Below are 21,552 nucleotides of genomic sequence, written 5' to 3' on the forward strand. Positions count from 1 at the left end.
TCTTGAATCTTGAATCTTAAAAGTTAAGAGGCTTTTCCCTTCTCCTGTAAAGTTACCATTTTGAAGATGTTTTTTGCATGACTTTGACGATATGCAGTCCATTGTGAGCAGCTGTATGTGTAATGAGGCCTCATAAAATTGATAAATATACCAGCAAAGTGTACCTCAAATTCCTAACATTTGCAGGAACATATTTGTACCCAATCTTTTATGATGCACAAGCAACTCTTGTCCGATATTCTGTACATATTTTATGATTCAAGGAGCCAAATACCCACAACGCAACCTGTCATGTCACGTCATTGCATTCTGCTTTTCCCTGTTATGGAGCTAAAAGGGAGATTAAAAGATGGAAACCTCTTCAGAAATAGTAAGAATTTCATATAATAAACATACTATGGTTATTTTTAGAGTTAGGTTAAAGTTCAAACTGGTCGAATTCCTTCTGTGTTCAACACAAATGATAAATATGGTTGTCTTGTCTTGTCTTGTCAGATTCACATTATGTCTAAAAGTGATTAATATCAAAAGTTGTTATCCAACATAATGTAACAGTGAAAGACACCAAAGAAAATACTAGAAAATACCTGAAAATAAAGATAAATAAGGAAAAAGTGTGCTAATAAAAATAACTAGCTTTTCCTTCATGTTGGAGAGAGACTAGAGTGGCCTTGGCTGGTCAGCTGTGAATGGTGGACAGGGCTCTTTGCTAAGTGCTCATCACTAAGGTTTTCAGTTAGAATATGGTTAAGAAACGTGAAGCACACTGAGCTGCTGCAGGTGGTAGACCCTGCATTACAATAACGAAGAAAACACTTGAGAGCCCTTGTACACGCAAAAAAGTTGCTCAAGATAAGAATTTAGAAGAAAGACAGCACGACCAAGATCAAGTGAGCACACAGTAGTCTGTGTAGAGTCGTGTTACTGCAACCGTTACTAGAAAGAGCTTTAATGGATAATTAATGAATTTTCTTTAATTATTTACAGCAGCCCTTCTGTGGGGTTTAGGAATAACAGCACTGTATCATTCAAGTAGGTGTAGCTTCTGTTTGTTTTGTGTGATGCTTGTGCATACGCACTTCAGTCATGGGTGTCAAGGACCAGTCAGTTAGTCAGTCTGTCCGTCAGTGAGTCAGTCAGTCAGTCAGTCAGTTTGTCTGTACGTTTGTCAGTCAGCCAATCAATCAGTCAGTGAGTGTCAATAAGTCAGTCAGTCCATCAGTCAGCCAGTCTGTCAGTCAGTCAGTCAGTCAGTCAGTCAGTCAGTCAATCTGTTCATCAGTGAGTCAGTTAGTCTGTCTGTTAATGAGTCAATCTGTCCATCAGTAAATGAGTTAGTCTGCCTGTCAATGAGTCAATCAGTCAGTCTGTCAGTGAGTCAGTCAGTCAGTCTGTGAGTCAGTCAGTCAGTGAGTAAGCCTGTCTGTCTGTCAGCTAGTCAGTCAGTCAGTTCTTGAGTCAGTCAGTGAATAAGCCTGTCTGTCTGTCAGTTTGTCTGTAAGTCACTTACTCAGTACGTCAATCAGTTTGTCAGTCAGTCACTCAATCAGTCAATGAGTCCATCTGCAAGTCATTCAGTCTATCAATCAGTCTGTCAGCCTGTCAGTCTGTCACTCACTCACTCAATCACTTACTCAGTGAGTAAACCTGTTCATCAGTCAGCTAATCAATTAGTCAGTCTGTCTGTTAACGAGTCAGTCAGTCTGTCAGGGAGTCTGTCAGTCAGTCTGTCTGCCAGTGAGTTAGTCAGTCTGTCCGTTAACGAGTCAGTCAGTCTGTCCATCTGAGAGTCGGTCAGTCTGTCTGTCTTTTTGGCCATCAGACTGTCAGTGTGTCAGTCAGTTAGTCTCAGTCAGTCAGTCTGTGAGTCACTCAGTAGTTCAGTAAGTAAACCAATCTGTCTGTCAGTTATAATGTCAGTCAGTCTGTCAGTCACTCTCTTACTCACTCACTGAGTCAATCTATTTGTCAGTCACTCACTCAGTCAGTCAGTGAGCCCATCTGCAAGTCAGTCAGTCTGTCACTCACTAACTCACTCACTCAGTGAGTCAATCTATTTGTCAGTCAGTCATTCTGTCTGTCAGTAGATCAGTCAGTCCTGTGAAAAAAAATATTTCCCAAGGTTTCCTTCTGTTGCTCAGAGGGAGTAACTCCAGCCACTCTTGCCATTGGCTTCTGCACAATATGCTCAACCCTTTGCTGTGCTGTAGAAATAAATGTGAATTGAAATGAATGGTAAAACTGATGGTAACACCTTACGATTTACAAAGGTTAAACAAAAGGACAGGGACTCTGGGCGATTTCATACAGAGACCTTTAAACAGAGGAGTTGAAGTGGCTCTATGATCTGTCACACTAAGGCACATGGAATCAGAGGAGTTCACAGAACCTGGGCAAAATCCTTTTATCACCAGATACGACTCCTATAGAGAGGGAGGAATCCCTCAAGTAAATTCAGAGGGGGCGGAGAAAAGAGCGCAACCGTTACACAAGGAATCCAGTATGAGCACTTCTCATGATGCACCCTTCCTCCTCCCCAGAGAGCAGCCGTGGAGCTAACCTGAACCCCACTGCACCTTCATGCAGGGCACACCCCCAAGGCAACATCTTGCACACTCTCAGCAATCAAATCCTCTTCTCCATCAATCCATTCAGATCTCTCTCTCTCTCTCTCTCTGCCTGCTCACTTATTCATGCAGGAGCCGTCTCGGAATGCTTAGCACTGGAGCTCTGGGCAAAAAGGAAATGATCCTCAGATGAAACATGAAGCACCAGGATCGGTCCGGAATTTCAAAACTCTAGATGGCAAAAAACAAAAAAAACAAACAAAAAAGAAACATCGAAACCCACATTCCCCCTCCCCTTTTTCAGCAAATTATAAGGATGGGTTCCTGGACACACAAACACATCTACAACTTAACCATAGCTTGCAGAGTCCAGCCAGGGTTTAGCTGAATGGCCCCCATTAGCCACTCAGACTGATCCCGGGTGTAAGATCAAGTGGACAGGTCAAAGCTGATGGTGCTTTAAAAGGCTCTAAACAAGCAACAAAAGCCCTCAAGTCAGGCGGAGCATCCCAGTACACACTGAGGCCTGACCAGCCGGGGCATCTACACTGCACTGGACCACACCACACCGCACCACTGGACTCGCCAGAGACAGGAAGAACACTCTCTCCAGCTTCACTCAAGCTCTTAAAAATACCAAAAAAGCTCTCTTTTAATGTATACCACCAAAAATCCCACTATTGGTTCCCTGAAGGTCACGGCACACTGACTCAACCTTACCCAGCAAACACCAAGCCTTTAATGTTGACAGTCGTTTTGGCAAAACATGGAAAAGAACTGACAAACCAAAAGAACGAGAAAAGAAAGCAGATTTCTTTGATCAATTAGTACAGAAAAAATGTTCATTATGCTAGCTAGTAGAATAGATTATTATCCATCTACTAGATAGATTAGATTATTATCCATCTACTCAGTACTGTAAGTGATGTGACTGTGCATTTACACATGCAGTATATTGCTCGCTGCTTACGACGAGTGGCCGAATAATTGTGCGTTGTTCGTCAGGCTCCTAATCAAAAGGACTGATTAGTTGCTGAGCTAACATGCTAACATTTAATCCAGTAACTCCAGCTATTAACTAAACTTGCACTGCAGATGATTTTATTAAATTATTCACTTATTTGTTTGTTTATTTGCATAAACCCTCAACACAGCTTCCCTCAGCAACCCTCAACACTCTTCACACTCCTACCATTGGGCTGACGTTACAGAAGCGTAATGTCCACGACAGCCAGATTGATGAACAGTTTATATCCACAAGCCAACAGGCTTCTGAACACCCCCTGCCCCCTTCCACTCTGAACTGGCTGACCTCTGATATGCACCCATTAATATGAGTCCACTACATGTATCACTGCTACTGTTATTATAACATTAATATAAGCCCACTACATATATCACTGCTACTGTTATTATAATAACATTAATATGAGCCCACTACAAATATCGCTTCTACTGTTATTATAATAATATTAATATGAGCCCACTACAAATATCACTGCTACTGTTATTATAATAACATTAATATGAGCCCACTACAAATATCACTGCTACTGTTATTATAATAACATTAATATAAGCCCACTACAAATATCCCTGCTACTGTTATTATAATAACATTAATATGAAACCACTACAAATATCACTGTTACTGTTATTATAATAACATTAATATGAGCCCACTACATATATCACTGCTACTGTGATTATAATAACATTAATATAAGCCCACTACATATATCACTGCTACTGTTATTATTATAACATTAATATAAGCCCACTACATATATCACTGCTACTGTTATTATAATAACATTAATATGAGCCCACTACAAATATCACTGCTACTGTTATTATAATAACATTAATATGAGCCCACTACATATATCACTGCTACTGTGATTATAATAACGTTAATATAAGCCCACTACATATATCACTGCTACTGTTATTATTATAACATTAATATAAGCCCACTACATATATCACTGCTACTGTTATTATAATAACATTAATATGAGCCCACTACATATATCACTGCTACTGTTATTATAACATTAATACGAGACAACTACATATATCGCTGCTACTGTTATTATAATAACATTAATATGAGCCCACTACATATATCACTGCTACTGTTATTATAATAACATTAATATGAGCCCACAACATATATCACTGCTACTGTTATTATAATAACATTAATATGAGCCCACTACAAATATCACTGCTACTGTTATTATAATAACATTAATATAAACCTTGTACATATATTGCTGCTACATTTATTATAATAACATTAATATGAGCCCACTACAAATATCGCTTCTACTGTTATTATAATAATATTAATATGAGCCCACTCAATATAAACCCAACTCGCTTAGCGATTTAAATATAGCCAAGCATACGTTGCAGCAGGTGTGGTCTTTTAGTAGCTTAGGTACAAATATCTAATGGACAGCCTTCTTCCCAAGACACTGCTACTTGATTTTGAAAGAAACAACGAATAAGCATGTTCATATAGTGTAAGTATGAATTTCAGTTAATGGCAAGTAACCAGAGACAGCTCTCCAGTCTTTGAATGTAATGTTATTGTTGCTATGAGAGACAAACCATCTAAGTGGCTGCTAACATCTTAATGATGCATCAATAACGGAAAAATAAGGAACGTTGAGCAGTGCAGCGCTCTTCAGAGGCAACTCGTGCACCGGCCTAAACACAACGCTGCCACTGTCAATCTCTGAAATTGAGCAGTAATAACATAAATGTGTGTTCATTAGATACGCACTGGAGAGAGGCTGAGCAAGGTCACGCATCAGAGAGAGTGTGAGGGAACGTTTCATTACCAGGCCGGCGCGCCGTGCTAACCCGCCGGAACGTGGCGGCTTGCTTTTTCACCTGCCTCTCCAGCTGGGCCATTGGGTCCGAATGGCGCAGAACACTCCCTATTAAAACTTTCCAGCTAATTGAGGCTTGCATATCAGACATCGCTTGCGGTGAACATAACGGCTATGAAGCAATTTAAAGAACCACCTTTACAGTTCTGCCTGGTCAGTAAGCTGGTGTAGCTCCAATTAAAGACCTAATCAGGAGCAGACGCAGGCCAGTTAGCCATGCTACAGCAACACGGGCCCTGCTCAGCATAGATGCTTTCTCTCATAAATAACGTCAAATTAACTTTACACGTTGCATCACTCGGAGATGAAGTTGGTCTTAGCTCTGTGTGAAGAAACAGCCTTCTGAGCAGCTATTTCATCAGACTGCTGACGTGTTGGTCTCTCGGACATGCACTCTGTCCACTCCTTACTGCAATTTCACACCCAGTGCTCGCAAGATTAATTAAAGCATACGACTCAGCCAACAGTGATGCAAACACCTCCTTAAAGGGCTTATTTGATGTACCGGACTAATCTGGACACATAATGGAACATTTTCAACCTCCTTCCAGAGGTGGTGAGGTAGTGGCGATAGGATAGGTAGGTGGGACAGGTCCTGTACCTTCTGTGGGACCCCCACTCCTGCATGTGTGCATGCATCCACACCAAGGTCTCACCTAAAGCCCCTAAATCTGACTGAAACTGTTAAAAAGAAAGGAATTCTAGCGGTCCTTCCTTTTCCCTCTTCACACTCCTCTAGAATTCCTATTCTAGTCAATTTACCCTGTTCTAGAATACCCCCCACCTTGATACTGTTCTAGAATGTTCTCCCTGTCATACAAATGCAGAATGCCCTTTAATTTTACCCTGTTCTAGAATACCCCAACCTTGATACTGTTCTAGAATGTTCTCCCTGTCATACAAATGCAGAATTCCCTTTAATTTTACACTGTTCTAGAATATTTTCCCTTTCATGTTCCTACACTGCAAACAATTCCATAATGTTTTCCCCTTTTACAGTCTTCTAGAACATTCTCCCTGCAACAATGTTCTAGAAGGATCTCCCCATCATGCTGTTCTAGAATGTCCTAACATGCTAACTAGTTCTAGAATGTTGTTCCTATGTACAGTTTTACAGAACATTTTCACTGCAACACTGTTCTAGAATGCTCTCTCGCACGCATGCTGTTCTAGAACGTTTCCACATGCAGACAATTCCATAACATTCTCCTCTTTTACAGTTTTCTAGAATATTCTCCCTGCCACACTGTTCTAGTATGTTCTCTCCCTCATGATGTTCTAGAATAACTAGTTCTAGAATATTTTCTACATCAACATGAGAATTTCTAGGCTGGCTTAAGAGTCACATCTTCTTCTAATGCACCCGCTGAAATATTGATCAATTAATGGTGCTAAATGTAATACATCCATCATGTATAGAACATACACCCACTCCTATATAGTTGTATGGCAGTGGAGCAGCAGCCCGCATTGCCTGTCATTAATATCATTAGCTATATCAAAGCAGCTGACTAGAAGAACATTAATTATTAACTGTCAGTTATGACATATTAACATATTAATAAAACAGACTGGCTCTGTGCGCAAAACCCAGGAGAGAGACTGACGCCCCCACACCGTGGAAACCATTCAAGCTCTGCAGTGGGAGGAAACGGAAAAAAAGAGAAAAGCTCTGCCTCATTCAGCAAAGTCATTCATCAACACACGGGCTAGCCATCATGCTTCCCGCTTCACGTCCCTGTGCAGGAGCCAGAGAGGACGCAGCCTTTTGCCACACTTCTCCAGCACACGCTGAGGCATCCGAAGAGCAGAGCGACCTCAGAGTCTAAACAAAGCACCAGCAGGTATCTGCTCTCTCTTAATTCACTTTAGCTAGAACAGTTTCACAGGGGCTGCAGTCACAACCTAATTAGCTCAATACACAGCAGTGTCAGGGGGCTCCAGTGACTGAATAATGAATACTGAATTACATCTAAAGAAAGAAATGACGTGTTTTAATGGAATTACGTAACTTTTGCTGCTACTATGGCATGGGTGACCAGCATTACCTGCAAAGGGTCAGGCGCTTAATTTACATTTTAGTTTTACAGAGCTGTCTGAATAATTTATAGCATTTGCAGAAAAAAATAATAATTCATAATAGCTACTGAATAATTCACTGTAATCATGGAACAGGGTAAAGACTACAGCTGAGCAGAATGAACACTGTACGCCTGTGGTGTCGCCACCTTAACGTCATCAAGAGACTCAGGCCATAAGTCAGTCTGTCAAGTCAAGTCTGAACAGGTCTTGCTTTCTCCTGAGGGCAAGGTGTATAGTACTGTATAGGTAATATAGCCTCCATATAGCACCTACTGCATAGTTCATAGGCTTTACTGAAAAATTCACAGTAATTATTAAAAGTAATTATTAATAGTACTTACTGAGTACTCCTTAGTAATTACAGAATACTTTATAGTAAGGGAAGTTTGAAGTAATGATTATAAAGTTCACAGGAATTAATTAGAGTCCATAGTAATTACAGAATATTTATAGTAATTATTAAACATGAAAGTAGTTCAAAGTAATTATTAAAAAAGGAATTAATAAGAGTTCACATTAATTAATGAAAACTTGAATAACAAAAACTTTTTTTAAGTTTAAAGTAATTATTAAAACAATGTATTTATAGTACTAATTATAGTACCGAAATACAGTATTCATTAAATAGTTTATAGTACTCACTGAATACTTTACTGCACCATTACTGAAAAGTAATTAATATGAGATCAGAGTATTTATTAAAAAGTGCATAGTATTATTTTTAGTAATTGATAAATGTTTATTATTATTATTATTAATAATAATAATAATAATAATACCCTTACAGTGTTATGTTACAGTGACTTTAGCAGTGACTTTAAAGTGACTTAGGGTTTAGGGGTTAAATGGATGAGAATGAGGACACAACCCATCAGCTAAGGAAGATGCTGCTCAGCCCCAGCACGTGACTCACCGTCTGGTGGCTCTTGTCCTTCACATCGTACACGCTGAGTTTGATGAGGCTCTCCTCGTAGACGGGCCAGTCGGGGGACAGGCTCACGCCCGTCAGAAACAGAGGGTCTCTTGTTCCCTGCCAGGGAGAAAAGACAACATGGGGTGAGTGAATGTGAGTGTGTGTGTTTGTGTGTGAGAGAGAGAGAGAGAGAGAGTGTGTCTAAGCATAGGGGCCTCTGAGTGAGCCAACAGCTGCCCACAGCTCGGCACACATGTGCCCTCCATCCTGTTCTCCACTCAAGACAGGAGGAGAGACAAAGATAGGTTCTCCACTGGAAGGCTGGGGCAGGGGGTGGGAAAAAAACCCAGAGCACCAGAGTGTTCAGCAAAAACCTTCAAATACAGACCTACTATTCCAAATCATCCAGAATTTATACGCTAATGTATGCTCGTTTCCATATGACACTTTAAACTTTTGAACCCTGGGTTTGTTATTCTGTCATTAATCCTGTCATTAAGCCAGATGGTTTAACATATTGTGTGAGTCCAACAGGGTTCTATGTTAGGGCCTATTATAGTAGTGTTACTAACGGAGTGATGAGGGCCTAAAGTGTGGGCCTATATACAAGGCTAAAGGAGTTATTAGGAATAGGGTAAGGCTGGGCACACAGTGTAAGAACTGCGGAGAACATGTGGATTACAAGCAGATGATAATGCACTGTTCACATTGAGTAAATTCGCTACACAAGTGGATCTACACTATATGGACAAAAGTATTGGGACACCTGCTCATTCATTGTTTCTTCTGAAATCCAGGGTTTTAAAAAAGAGTCACAGCATTGATGTGAGGATTTGATTGCAATCAATAACAAGAGCCTTAGCAAGGCAACAATATTAGTTAGTGAGTGTTTCATTGTGGGTGATTTTGTTCTGTATGGGTGCTGTGATGACTGAAGTATGACTAAGCACAAAAAATGAATAAACAAATCAGGGCAAATTGTCATTTTCAATCTCAATTAGGCTTAAAATACAATCTTGTAGGCAAAGCTAAATTAAAGCTAAAGCTTGTTTGGGGAAGGGGCTCATGGTTTGCTTTCAGAGACTACAGGTGAGCAGAATGTATGTCTGTGGTGTCTCCACCATAAAGTCATTAAAAGGTCCATAATCAAGTCTGAGAAGGTCTTGTCTTCTACGGAGGACAAGGTGTATAGTACAGTATAGGTTTACAGTAGTTACTAGTAATAGTTCATAGGCTTTACTGAACATTTGACAGGAATTATACACATCACATAGTAATTAATAAACAGTTTATTTAAAAATATGTAACAATTAAAAAAAACATACAAAAAGCAATCAATAACAATATATAGTTTCTCCTATCGAGTCCCACCTGGAGCTGATCAGGAGAGCCCGCCCGCTCAATGAGGTCTTTAAAAAAGGTTCAGTTCGTCCACACGGGGTGGAGAGACAGAGGTGAGCCTGAGGACACTACTGCATTGGTACTGACCGTGTTCATGCTGCCTTTGGTATGTTCTTCTAATTTCCTTTAGTGTGTTGGTGAGTGATAGGTTATGCAAAGAAAGGCCACTTTTGAGTTCAACCAGCCTGTGTTTGTGCGTCTATATGTGTTGAGAGGAGTGCCAGACCGCCCTGGCCACGCCCCTTTTCCTCACATTTGTTGTTCGTCAATATAATTCTTTAGAATTATTTATTTATTTATTTATTTTACATGTAACTTGGTTATTAAATTATGTTGAACAGCACTGGCTTTATCTGTGTGTGAAACGCTGTGACTGTTGAGCTGCTAGTTGAGCCGTGGTTTTCATCATTTCTGCACCTGCCAGGACATCAACATGTCAGAGAGTAAAGTTTCAGCATTCTCCAACTACAGCATTCAATTGAAAAGTAGCCAAGAAAGTTAGACTTTTACTGGAAAACTGTAAGACAGTGCTATACCCAAACTTTTGACTGCTTTCCCTTTTTTTTTTGTACATCCCAGCCAGGCTGGAGTTCAGGTGGAAGGGGCAGGTATAGCTGCCAGCCGTACACAGCTATTCATTCAGCAAGTGTTTATCTAGCTGAAGGGCTACAGCAGCTGAACATGGTTTTCCAGACAAGCTCCAGCAGGGAGCCTCAGATACCCCACTGTGAAACACCCCGTCCTGCTCCAGCTCAAACAGCATCTGCTTTAAGCTCTGAGACCGCCCAGCTCTGAGGACTGCCCTCATCTCAGCTTCCCAGAGACCTCTGCTATTTTCAGAGGTGGCTATGTTTATCAGAATACAGACATTGAAATTCATCATAGTGTTTGTGCGCTCAGTTGGGCATTTAAATAGATCATGTGAATTAATGAAGTGTGCGTAAATAAGAACTGCGGAGAACATGCAGCTGGATGCAAGCAGCTGATGATGCACTGTTCACATCGAGTAAATTTGCTATGCTTGTGGAGATACACTATATGGAAAAAAATAAGTATTTGGACACCTGCTCTATCATTGTTTCTTCTGAAATCAAGGGTTTGCTGTTGGTGGAGTAACTGTCCCTACTGTCCAGGAAAGGCTTTCTACTAGATTATGGAGGAGGATTGCTGTGAGGATTTGATTGCATTCAGCAACAAGAGCATTAGTGAGGTCAGAATATTAGATGATCACCACCCCACCTCATCCTCAACTGTTAGTGAGTGTTTCATTGTGGGCGGTTTTGTTCTGTAAGGGAGCTGTGTTGACTGAAGGATGACTAAGCACATAAAATGATGAATAAATCAGGGCAAACTGTCATTTTTAACATCGATTAGGCTTAAAATACAATCCTGTAGGCGGTAAAACACAAAGATGAATCACTGAAACTGTAAATCAAACTGTACAATCCCGTACGGTACATCTCTTATCTTTATCATCTGTCTAATCTCTTAGGACATTTTCACACTTGTCCCGAAAACGAGTCCACACCCAGGGCTGATTCTGGACTCGTTTGGAGGAGGGGATCATTATGCTTTATGCTTTAAAGCAGAAGAACTGCACAATTTGCGTCACTTTTCTGCACACATTTTTTGCTAAATGGTAGAACCAAGGTTCACCCGTTCATCATCTTCCCTTACATTCATTAAATAATGCTTCTGGAGCCATGGCATTTCACTGTGCAGGAAGACCTGCAAACAATGAGCTGTTCTTGTAGGAGAACATTTCCAGCCATTAAAGCAATACCCACACAAACAGTGCTAGAAATGGATAGTGAACGGTAGATCACTGCTTTCGGGGGGACAGCTCACAAACAGCTTTCACACTAGAGCAAATGTATCAAATTCTCAAAGCAAGCGCTCCCAGGTCCACAAAAAATTATAGTCTGAAACCCCCCATTTAATAAAAGTATAACATCTGTATTTTCATTTATTATTAATAACAGTGTCAACATATTTCAGTAAAATATGTAAAAAAAAAAAAACTAAATATGGACTTTTAAATCTCAGAAATCTCCTACTCTTTGATCTGGATCCTGCTCTCTGGGGGACAGTGCATGGCTGCTACTATGTTTACACTAGAGCTTCCTCAGGCCGTGCCCTCCACCATAGGGTGTGCCCGGAACGCATCCTCTCGGGACAGTGGGCAAGGAGGATAATTAGCGCTAATTACGCACACACACACACACACACAAATAGGCACACACCTAAAAGTCCAGTAAACACCGCTACAAGCCATTTATGTGAGAAACATCCCAGTCTGTGTAAGATAACACTCCGTTCATGGGAAAAAAGCTGACCTGCAATTAGTCAAGCTGGGATCAATACAGGCACAGTCTGTCTGTTTAGTTATCTGTTTATTGACTCAGCGGACATCTTTATCTTAGCCCGCTAACACATCAGGTCTCGCAGAGTCTTGTAGCACTTGCTAGAACTTATCTAAGCGGTGCAGTAGGACACCCGGCAGAGGAAGGCCATGAACCCCGAAGACTTAGGACTAAAATCTTTTCTCGGCCCTAAGTCCTCCACACTCCACATCTCTCCGTCACTTGCAACAGAAGCCAGCTAAAACGCTTTACCCTTTTGTCCCACTGCAGGGCCCTAATAGTGACTAAACAGCGCGCCACAGCAGGGGATGCGAAAGCTTTCATAGCGCACTGCCATCCATTTAAGGACCATTACAGTCCAATGCCAATTCAATGCCAAAGTCATGCCATACTCACCAGCATGCCTGGAGATACAGCTAATGCAGAGTGGCCCTCAGCCAGTGCTGGTCAGAGTCTTCCTTTCCACACTATTGCTGTTTACTGTACAGCAGGGCATGTGCTCTGCAGCTCTGCTGCTTCGTTAATGGAGCTTCTCAGTATGAGTGGCTGGAGTACATTAAAAAAGCTGAGCTGAGTTACTCAGGGTGTGTGTGTGTGTGGTGGACAGGCAGGGGTGGGGGGATGAATTGAGTCCCAAGTGACCATCTTGTTCTGTTTGAGCTGGTGCTCTAAGCACACACACACACACACACACACACACACACACACACACACACACACATATATATATATATATATATATATATATATATATATATATATATATATATATATATACAGAGTTTATCTTGGTGTGACTATATCTACTGTCCAGGGAAGTAAGCTTTGTACTAGATTATGGAGCATTGCTGTTCAGGATGTTGGTTGATTATCCCCAACTTCCCAACTTATCCCAAAAGTATTGGATGGAGGCTTTATACCCCTCTGGCACAACCCTGGCACAAGCTATGGTGCCAACAGGTTTAAATTTACGTATGCTCCAGGGAGTCCTATTCCATTGGCAATACGTCTCTACAGTAGACAAGCAGTGTGTGTGTGCATTTACTGTATATCTGTATCTGTGTGTGTGTGTGTGTGTGTGTGTGTGAGAGAGAGAGAGTGTGTGTGTGTTATGTGTATATCAGCTCCCACATACTTTTCTGAAGCTCCAAAGCCCCTCTACACTGTAGCAATGCTGTGACGTCAAATCCCTCGGCTCCTCCTCTCTTAAACCCTTTGAGACATTTATAGAGTGGGATTTTCCCAAAGTCCAACAAATTAGGAGGCCTACATGCCCCTCTATACATACACACGCTCCAGTGATGACTCCAGTGATCCAAAAATGTTCAGAAACTCTGTTCTTTGATCTATCATACTGGACACAGTAATCCAGTTTCTCCGTTTTGACCAGGCTGCAGAACAGATATAACCAAAAGTGCTCCTCCTTACTAACTGCTCCCAAGAATTCCAAAGGGCTGCCAAGAAGGACAATGACCAGGACTACTAAAAAAAGAAGTTTTCCAGGAGATACCTGAGATCAAATATGCAGCGTCTGAAATTTAGCCTCCATTTATTCAGATGTGAAAAAATGTGCAATACATCTCTACATGTCTGGCAGATATTTAATTCCAGGCATTTCATCAAACAGAGCTGAGTTACCTGAATTTGCAGAATATGAATGTTAAAGACTAGTGGAGAGCCGGCCAAGACATGAGAGCTGTGATCGGCAGTCAAGGTTATTTTAGCATAGTGATTTCTGAATGCTCTCAAACTTCAGATATTAGTACTGTGTTTAATTTTCAATAATAACTTATTTGCATTATAATTATTATAATCATTTCTTTGCATTATTTGAGCAGTTGTTTTTGAGCAGTTATCATTTGTGCAAACTAATAAATGATCAAAATAGCTATTTTTTAAATTTGGAAATTAGGGGAAATGTTGTCCATGGTTTATAAAATAAAATGCACACATTGATAATGTGGGATGTGGGGCTCTTATTTTTTATTGGGGCTGTATAATAAAAAAAGGTGTTGAACTTTGATGTTGGTTTACCTCTTACCTCGCCCTCAAAGCTCAGATAACAAAACCACAGGTCATGCTTAGAACATATTGTGAGAGTAAGACAAAGGGGCAGAGATCCAGCAGAGATGCCCAGGCATTCAAAGCCAAATCCTGGGTTGGAATTTTACTTTCTGGACCTCTGGATTTCCCACCTCTGCCAAGAGGATGGCCAGCATTAGTATGGATTGATACGATCAAAGAAATCATAAACGAACCATTAGAAAAACCCCAAACTCTCACAGCATGCAAAGATTTGGGCCCTCCTGACCTTTCCTTAGCAAAATGAAGTAAACAACATATGTCGATAAATGTGATTTCTTGTTGTTTTGTTGTGTTTACTCCTTTTCTGCTCATATTTTGTGGCCAATTCATTTTATCAGTCCTCAGCTCTTGTTTCCAAAACGCCTCTGGCTTATCTACACACTGTTTTGCATACCTGTTTAGCGTAGGTCACAGATGAGGTGTTATTTACATGTAGATCATGTTTGTGTGAGCAAGGCTGCATAGTAAAGTAGTGTTCTACCACTCCTGCGCTGGTTAAAGCTTAAGCTTTCTACAGGTCCGCTTTTACCTTTTCTTTATGGCCACCATAGAAACAGTGCTTGAAAGCATCAATTAGCTTAGACATTTGACTTCTAATTTATTTACTTTACATTTGAAAAAAATAAAAATCATTCAAATCTTTTCAAAAATGATTCAAACAGGGATCTGAATATTCTTAAAGGGATTTCAATCATTTTGATTGAACCGTGACTTTAACTTTTTCACAAGCAATTTAAACTTTTTAAAATTCATTTTGATCTGAATCTTTACAAAAATCTTTCAAACCATTTCCAAAATAATTCAAAACATTTTCATTCATATTTTTTTTGAAAGTGATTAAAATCTTCTCAATCTTTTAAATCTTTTAATCTACTTTTTTACTTTACCTGAATGTTTTTATAAGCAGTTATAATCCTTTCCAAAGTGATTTAAATCTTTTCAAAATGATCTGAATATTTTCTTTAGTAATTTGAATCTTTTATATTGAGATTTGTATCTTTTCAAAAGCTATTTGAACCTTTGGCTTTACATAAATAAATAAATAAATAAATAAATAAATAAATAGGCTGGACAAGCTTTACAGAACATCCCATTCTGCTCAATTTAATGAAAAACAATAGTCTACATCTACTTTAACTTTTTTGTTAAAGTACCTACATTTACAATTTATTAAGATTGTCAAATCATTTTAATTTTGCATATTTGCATATTATCACACTATTAAGATCAGATTCAAGTTCAGATATTTTTCTGTTGTTTATTACAGATGTTGTGCTCATGGTGGCCAACTTGTTGTCATTTTTAACCTTTCCTTGTTTGGATTAGCTACAGTAACACAGTCCAGCTCAGAAGTACAACAAACAATAAAGTAGAAACTCTAATTCACAATTCTAAACAAAAATCTTTTCACAGTTTCTGTTAAGGTGGAATGAGACTTTGTTTTGTACAAACTGCCAGCTGAGCAACAGTTGTTCAGAAAGAACACATGGATAAGCCATGTGTCTTGCTCTGTGTACTTGGTCCATAAACGTCACTGGATGTTGCTTAATTCAGAATCAGAATCAGAATCAGAATCTCTTTATTTCACCAAGTATGTTACCCATACAAGGAATTTGTCTTGGTGAGAGCAACACGTATGACAAGTAACAAAGAAACACAGAACACAGTCTTAAACTAAGGAAAATGACACTAAACAATAAATAGGGTAGGGGATAAATTAAAAAAAGTAGAAAGTACTAAAGGTAATAAAGAGCTGAAAAATATATTTACAGAAAAGAAAAGAAAAGAACATTCAGAATTCAGAATGTTTGTAACAGGAAAGCAAACATTTGTACATTTATTCCAAATTAATTCTCTAGGACTGCCTTTACGGACCACTCTCCCCTCCTAAATCATTCCATTTTCCAGGCCAAAGTTGTCCATAAACACACTGAACCCAAGTCTTAACACAGGACATTTCATCTCGCCTCACCACCAGTTCACCACATTGCTTACTCACTTCTTTTGAGGCAAGACAAATATTAGCTGTTTGACTCACTGCTTCTCTCTCTCTCTCTCTCTCTCTCTCTCTCTCTCAGGCATCTTGTGTTACCAGAGTACAATTTTTGCTGGTTCAACACTCTGTAAAAGCAGAACAGAAGAGTTGAGGTTTGGTTGGGTTTTTACTAAAGGCAATGGTTCTACATACTTGTGGTTCTATACCATTCATATCTACATAGAACTATGAAAACTCAAGGATCCCTTTGGATGCTGGAATCTTATAATACTTTGCCTATTATATATTCTATACACTGTTAAACATTATATACACTGTTAAAAAAGTATGAGATCTTTGAGGAACTTTTGAGAGTTCTTCAGTTTGAAATTGTGGAGCATGTAAAGTGCTTTGAGGAACTTTCAAGGAAAGGATTTTAGAATAAATAGGTTCCTTGAAGGTTTCCTCAAAAGCACCTGAAGAGGTTCTTCCACAGTTTCAAACTGAAGCACCTACAAATGTTCCTCAATGATCTTACACTTTTAACAGTGGAGACGGTTCTACAGTTGTCGTCAGATGTTTAGACATGAATGCCATGGCAATATTCGTCTTTCAATGATTTCTTTGAACTGCTGAACTGCAAAAAAGCAACTACATTTCGTTCACCTGATTTGGGATTTTGAGTGACGGAGATAAGGAAATCTGAATGATCTCAGGCCAACAGATTTCCCCCTGGTATTGTGCCAACTATAAGCAAAACATCTTCTTGTATATTGAGAGTGTCTCTGTACCCCTTTGCTCATTGCTCAGTGTAGTCGTTCCTCACAGGCTACCGTCCCTTAGGTGTATTTTATGTAATGTTGGCGGCCGTGAGATATGTAATGCTGGATGTATATAAATTGTTTGTATTGTGCCCTCTAATGTTATTATTTCTATGATATAGATCTGTTTTGTTCTGTCTTTTATAGTTTGCATTATTGTATTTTGATTTTGATTTGATTTTGATTTATTATTTTTGTTTATTTTTTATTCTTTCTCATCTATTTTCTTTTCTCTCTTCGTATTCGAAGTGCAGTATTATTGTTAATATTGTGGGAGAGTATGTATTGTGAAAATCCTATTAATAAATGTATCAAAAAAGAGCAAGTTGCCATTTTCTGATTGCTGAGTGCAGTGTTCACTCTTGTGTTACCGCAGATCATCCTGTCAATACTTCTGACAGATAGTTAATAGTAAACCTGCAACACAAAACAAATCATTTGCTGAACAGGAATTTTGTAGTTATCTAAAGCTGAAGTTCTTCATAGCCTGAATAAGTAAATAAGTAAAGTTGGCTAAACAAATAAATCTTCTTAAGAATGACTACCAATGCAGCTGGTGCATCATATTGCCAAAAATGTTGACAAGTTTCCATAACAACAATCATTATTACAGTGTAGTACAAACAAATGTGTGGTGCACAGGTTTGTTTGATGGTTTTCTGAAATCAACACAGGGTCAATATTACACATACAGCATAGTATAGTATAGTATTTGGTTAAATGCCCATTTAGCAAGTTTTACCTTGTCCAGAAGCTTGTGGTAGCCGTTAACAAGCTTCTGGCAGAATTAAGGTTCTGGATATTTGACCACTCTTCTTGACAAAATTGGCAGAATTTCAATTATAGTTTTTGCTTTTCTGGCATGATCAGACTTTCCAGCAGAGTTCAACCAATTATGAGAAGGCTGAGGTCAGAATTTTGAGAAGGTCATTCCAAATGTTTTATCCATTCCACAACCACCTTTGATGTGTGTTTGGGGTCATTGTCCTGTTGGACCACCCAATTGTGTCTAGCTGATGATTTGAGGGTATGCTGAAGAATTTTCATGGGACAGAATGAGTGTCAACATATGTCTATAATATGGAACGTAAGCCAGGTGGGTTCCAGGTGAGCATGGGCTATGAGTGGGTTTGCACACATGTTTGTACTGGCACCCAAATGAGCTTTCCAAATAGTCCCCATTGTTCAGCCCACCTTAATCTTATATGGGTCCATCTAGGCCCTAAGTGCAGTGTACAACCCAGACAGGGCCCATGTGTATCTCCTCCTGGTCCCATCACTGACACTGGTGGGCATCCATATGTGGGCCTAACATGGAACTCGAAGACAAAGCTTTCTGGTTCCTAGTTGGGCTGCCCATCATGACTGACTACAGCTGGTAGCTTCTCTGAATCCACACTAAAAGGGTTTGCTTGACAGTAATCATTGGATTGACCAACACATATTACAATGAATAAGAACAGGGAATAATGAAGTAGGAGGACCTACTTTCAGCAAAACCTCTCACCATCAGGGAAATACAACTCGGTGTTCCAACAGGACAACAACCCCAAGCACACATCAAATGGGGTTGTGGAATGGATTAAGCCTTTGGAATGGCCTTCTCAAAAGCCTGACCTCAACCTTGTCAAAAATATGTGGACTATGCTTTAGGAAACCAACATATTTAATTGGACTCCAGTTATTTGACCAATTCAGCTAACAGTTGTAAAATATCCCAAGCCAGAATTGTCCAGAAGCTTGTTAATGGCTATTAAAAGTGCCTGGTTATGGTGCCACATGGTAAGGGACATTTACCCAAATATTAGGTGTACTGTATGTATATATTTTTGACTCTGTTTGTATAAGATTAACCCTGTGTTGATTTAGAAAACCCCTCCAAAACGTTTTGTTCATATAAAATATTCAAGATGCATCTTATTAGTCATTCTGGCCGAAAAAGACTTCTATGTGTCACGACTGTGTTGACTTGGACTCTGGACTACGACCTTTTTATTAGTGTTTATAAGTGTCTGACCTTGTGTGACATATTACACTATGAGATTCATGTCCATGATGTAGAATGTAAACTGCAACTATACATACCTTCATAAAGGGTTCCATTATTGGTTTGAGTCAAAGAATCGTTTTTAAGTACTATATATAAAACCCTTTTAATATTTAGACAACCTGCACTTTGCTTAAGGATGGAGGAGGGCGCAACCTTGCCTATTTGTTCTATTTTTGGAACATTTTAATATGTTAGACAAGAGACAGACCAGCATCTGCAAGCTGTCGTGGCAAATGTCAGTCAGTGGCTTTTGTAATGATTCCAACAGACTGGTGATGAATGTATAAACATTTCTGAACGTAAACATTTCGGTCCAAATGCCATTAGCATGAATTAAAAAAATAATAATTCACCTCCAAAAATGTAGCTTATCAATTAATTATAAAATTATACTGGTGTACTTTACTCCTTATTTCCACTATAAAATGGGTTTGACTGCCAGTTATAATTGTTATTTCAGTTCGAGGTGTATATCAGGTCCATTTCTACACATGATTTAAGAATGTGAGGTTATTGTAGACTTTTGGAAGTTTGTTAATGCTTCTATGATGAAAATATTTATTTTTTTATTTTTATAAATTATGAGCCTATAAGACCCAATTATTAAATAATTGTGAAGCCTTTACAGTTAATCAGTGGAGAATAGCAATAGGTCTACTGTGGCTAAATAAGTCAGTTAGGCAGTTTCTTTACCCCCTAATTTCAATACAGAGATTCTGGTTCCTCAGTCTCAGTGCAATTATAGAATTGCGACTCTTGAAGGCATGATTGAAAGGTTACCAACCAATAAATTGAATTAGACTCCAGTTATTTGACCAATTCTGCCAAGAACAGTGATTAAACATCTAGAACCAGAATCTTCCAGACGTTTGTTGATTGCTACCAAAAAAAGTGCCTGGTTAGGGTCAAGGACATTTATCCAAATATTAGATGTGTTGTGAATATATTTATATTTCTGACACTTGTTTTACAGTTTACAATCATCAGTCTATAAACACAGAAGCTGCAGGTATACTGCTGTCGTACGGCGCTGCTGCTCCTTTATGAATAAGCAGCCTTGCAGCACTGGCAACAGTGTCAACATGCTTAGAGGAGAACACTAAGCTCTAAATAGCTGTGTGTATACTTATATTTCTGAAACAGTTTGTATACTTTTAACCCTAATTATTATTATTATTATTATTATTATTATTATTATTATTATTAAATATATATCTTATCACTTCTGTTGCCAGAAAAAGAACAGTTCAAAGAAATAAGAAGGCCAATGTTGCTATAAGATTCATGTCCTGCCCTTTGTTTATTAAATTATAGTGATGTCTTCACAGTTAATTAACAGAGAACACTATTCTCTGGGTTCACTGCGGCTAAAGACTCAATTATTAGGTTTTAGTATACCCTCTATTTTACTATACAGAGATTGTGGTTTCTCACATTCAGTAAAATTGTGACTTTTAAAGGCACGACTCCCAGCCCAAAACATAAATCTTCCATTAAAGACTGTTTATATATCTAATACACCCCCCCCTTCTTTGTCCTATCTTAAATAGTCATTTATCATTAGTTGTTTGGTATGTATGAATATTTGATCACAAACACAGAAAAAAGTGCGTATATGCAATCATATATTTCCGTAATGAAAGTAACGGGTGTTGGAAATGTGCCTTTAGACCGTTTTTTAGGCGAGCTTGTTAAACTGTCGGGTATTTTTCAACCCACAAATTAGACGGTATAGCACAGAATCTAAAGCAGGCCTAATGTCACGCAACAAAACTTTCTGAGGAGGAGTTGGGGCTCACCATTCTTTCTCCTCTGGTTCTCTGAGTGACGTGCCATCGCACTTCATTTCCATATGTCACTCAGCGTCCGCCGCTCTGTCTCGTCTGACTGACACAAACGTCGGCCGTGCATTTATACTCCTACTAATCAATGCGTGTCACTCTAAACAGCCCATTAGGCATCTGGCAGTGTGTGTGTTTGTGTGTGTGTGTGCCGAGAAAAGAGTAGCTCATGCAGAGACAGGCTTTCACTGCACACAATACAAACTGTACATTTACACAGAGTGGAGTTATGGAAGTTCTTTTGAACATTATTTTACACACTTTACTACTTTATTCATTCAGTGTCGCTGCATGTATTTCATCCAATGTTGTTTTAAACTTTAAACAATTCCCAAAGAGTTCTACAGTTCAACCATCAGTCTATAAGCACAGAAGCTGTAGGAAGTCTGCTGTCATACGGCACTGCTGTTCCTTTATGAGTAAGCAACCTTGCAGCACTTGCAAACCTTCTAAAAAAACAGCTCAGCTGGTTTCTGACGGTCTACGCTGGATTTTAATGGTCAAGATGGTTAAAAATCCATGCTGGTGCTGGGATAATAGCTGGTTAACCA

General features: G+C 39.2%; 1 protein-coding gene across 4 annotated transcripts in view; it reads right to left on the reverse strand.

The window, feature by feature from the left end:
• The window catches only part of inpp4b (inositol polyphosphate-4-phosphatase type II B), a 367,851-nt gene that overhangs the window by 264,170 nt on the left and 82,129 nt on the right, over window positions 1-21,552 (reverse strand). For 3 of the 4 annotated variants that reach the window (XM_072678528.1, XM_072678527.1, XM_072678526.1), the window contains exon 5: window positions 8,466-8,582. In XM_072678528.1, coding sequence (XP_072534629.1) covers window positions 8,466-8,582 — 117 coding nt within the window. Of the gene's footprint in view, window positions 1-8,465; window positions 8,583-12,625; window positions 12,647-21,552 lie in introns of those variants that run through there. The other variant, XM_072678529.1, reaches the window with a different exon arrangement.

This window comes from Salminus brasiliensis, chromosome 4 (genome assembly GCF_030463535.1).
Source record: "Salminus brasiliensis chromosome 4, fSalBra1.hap2, whole genome shotgun sequence".
NCBI classification, from domain to species: Eukaryota; Metazoa; Chordata; class Actinopteri; order Characiformes; family Bryconidae; genus Salminus; species Salminus brasiliensis.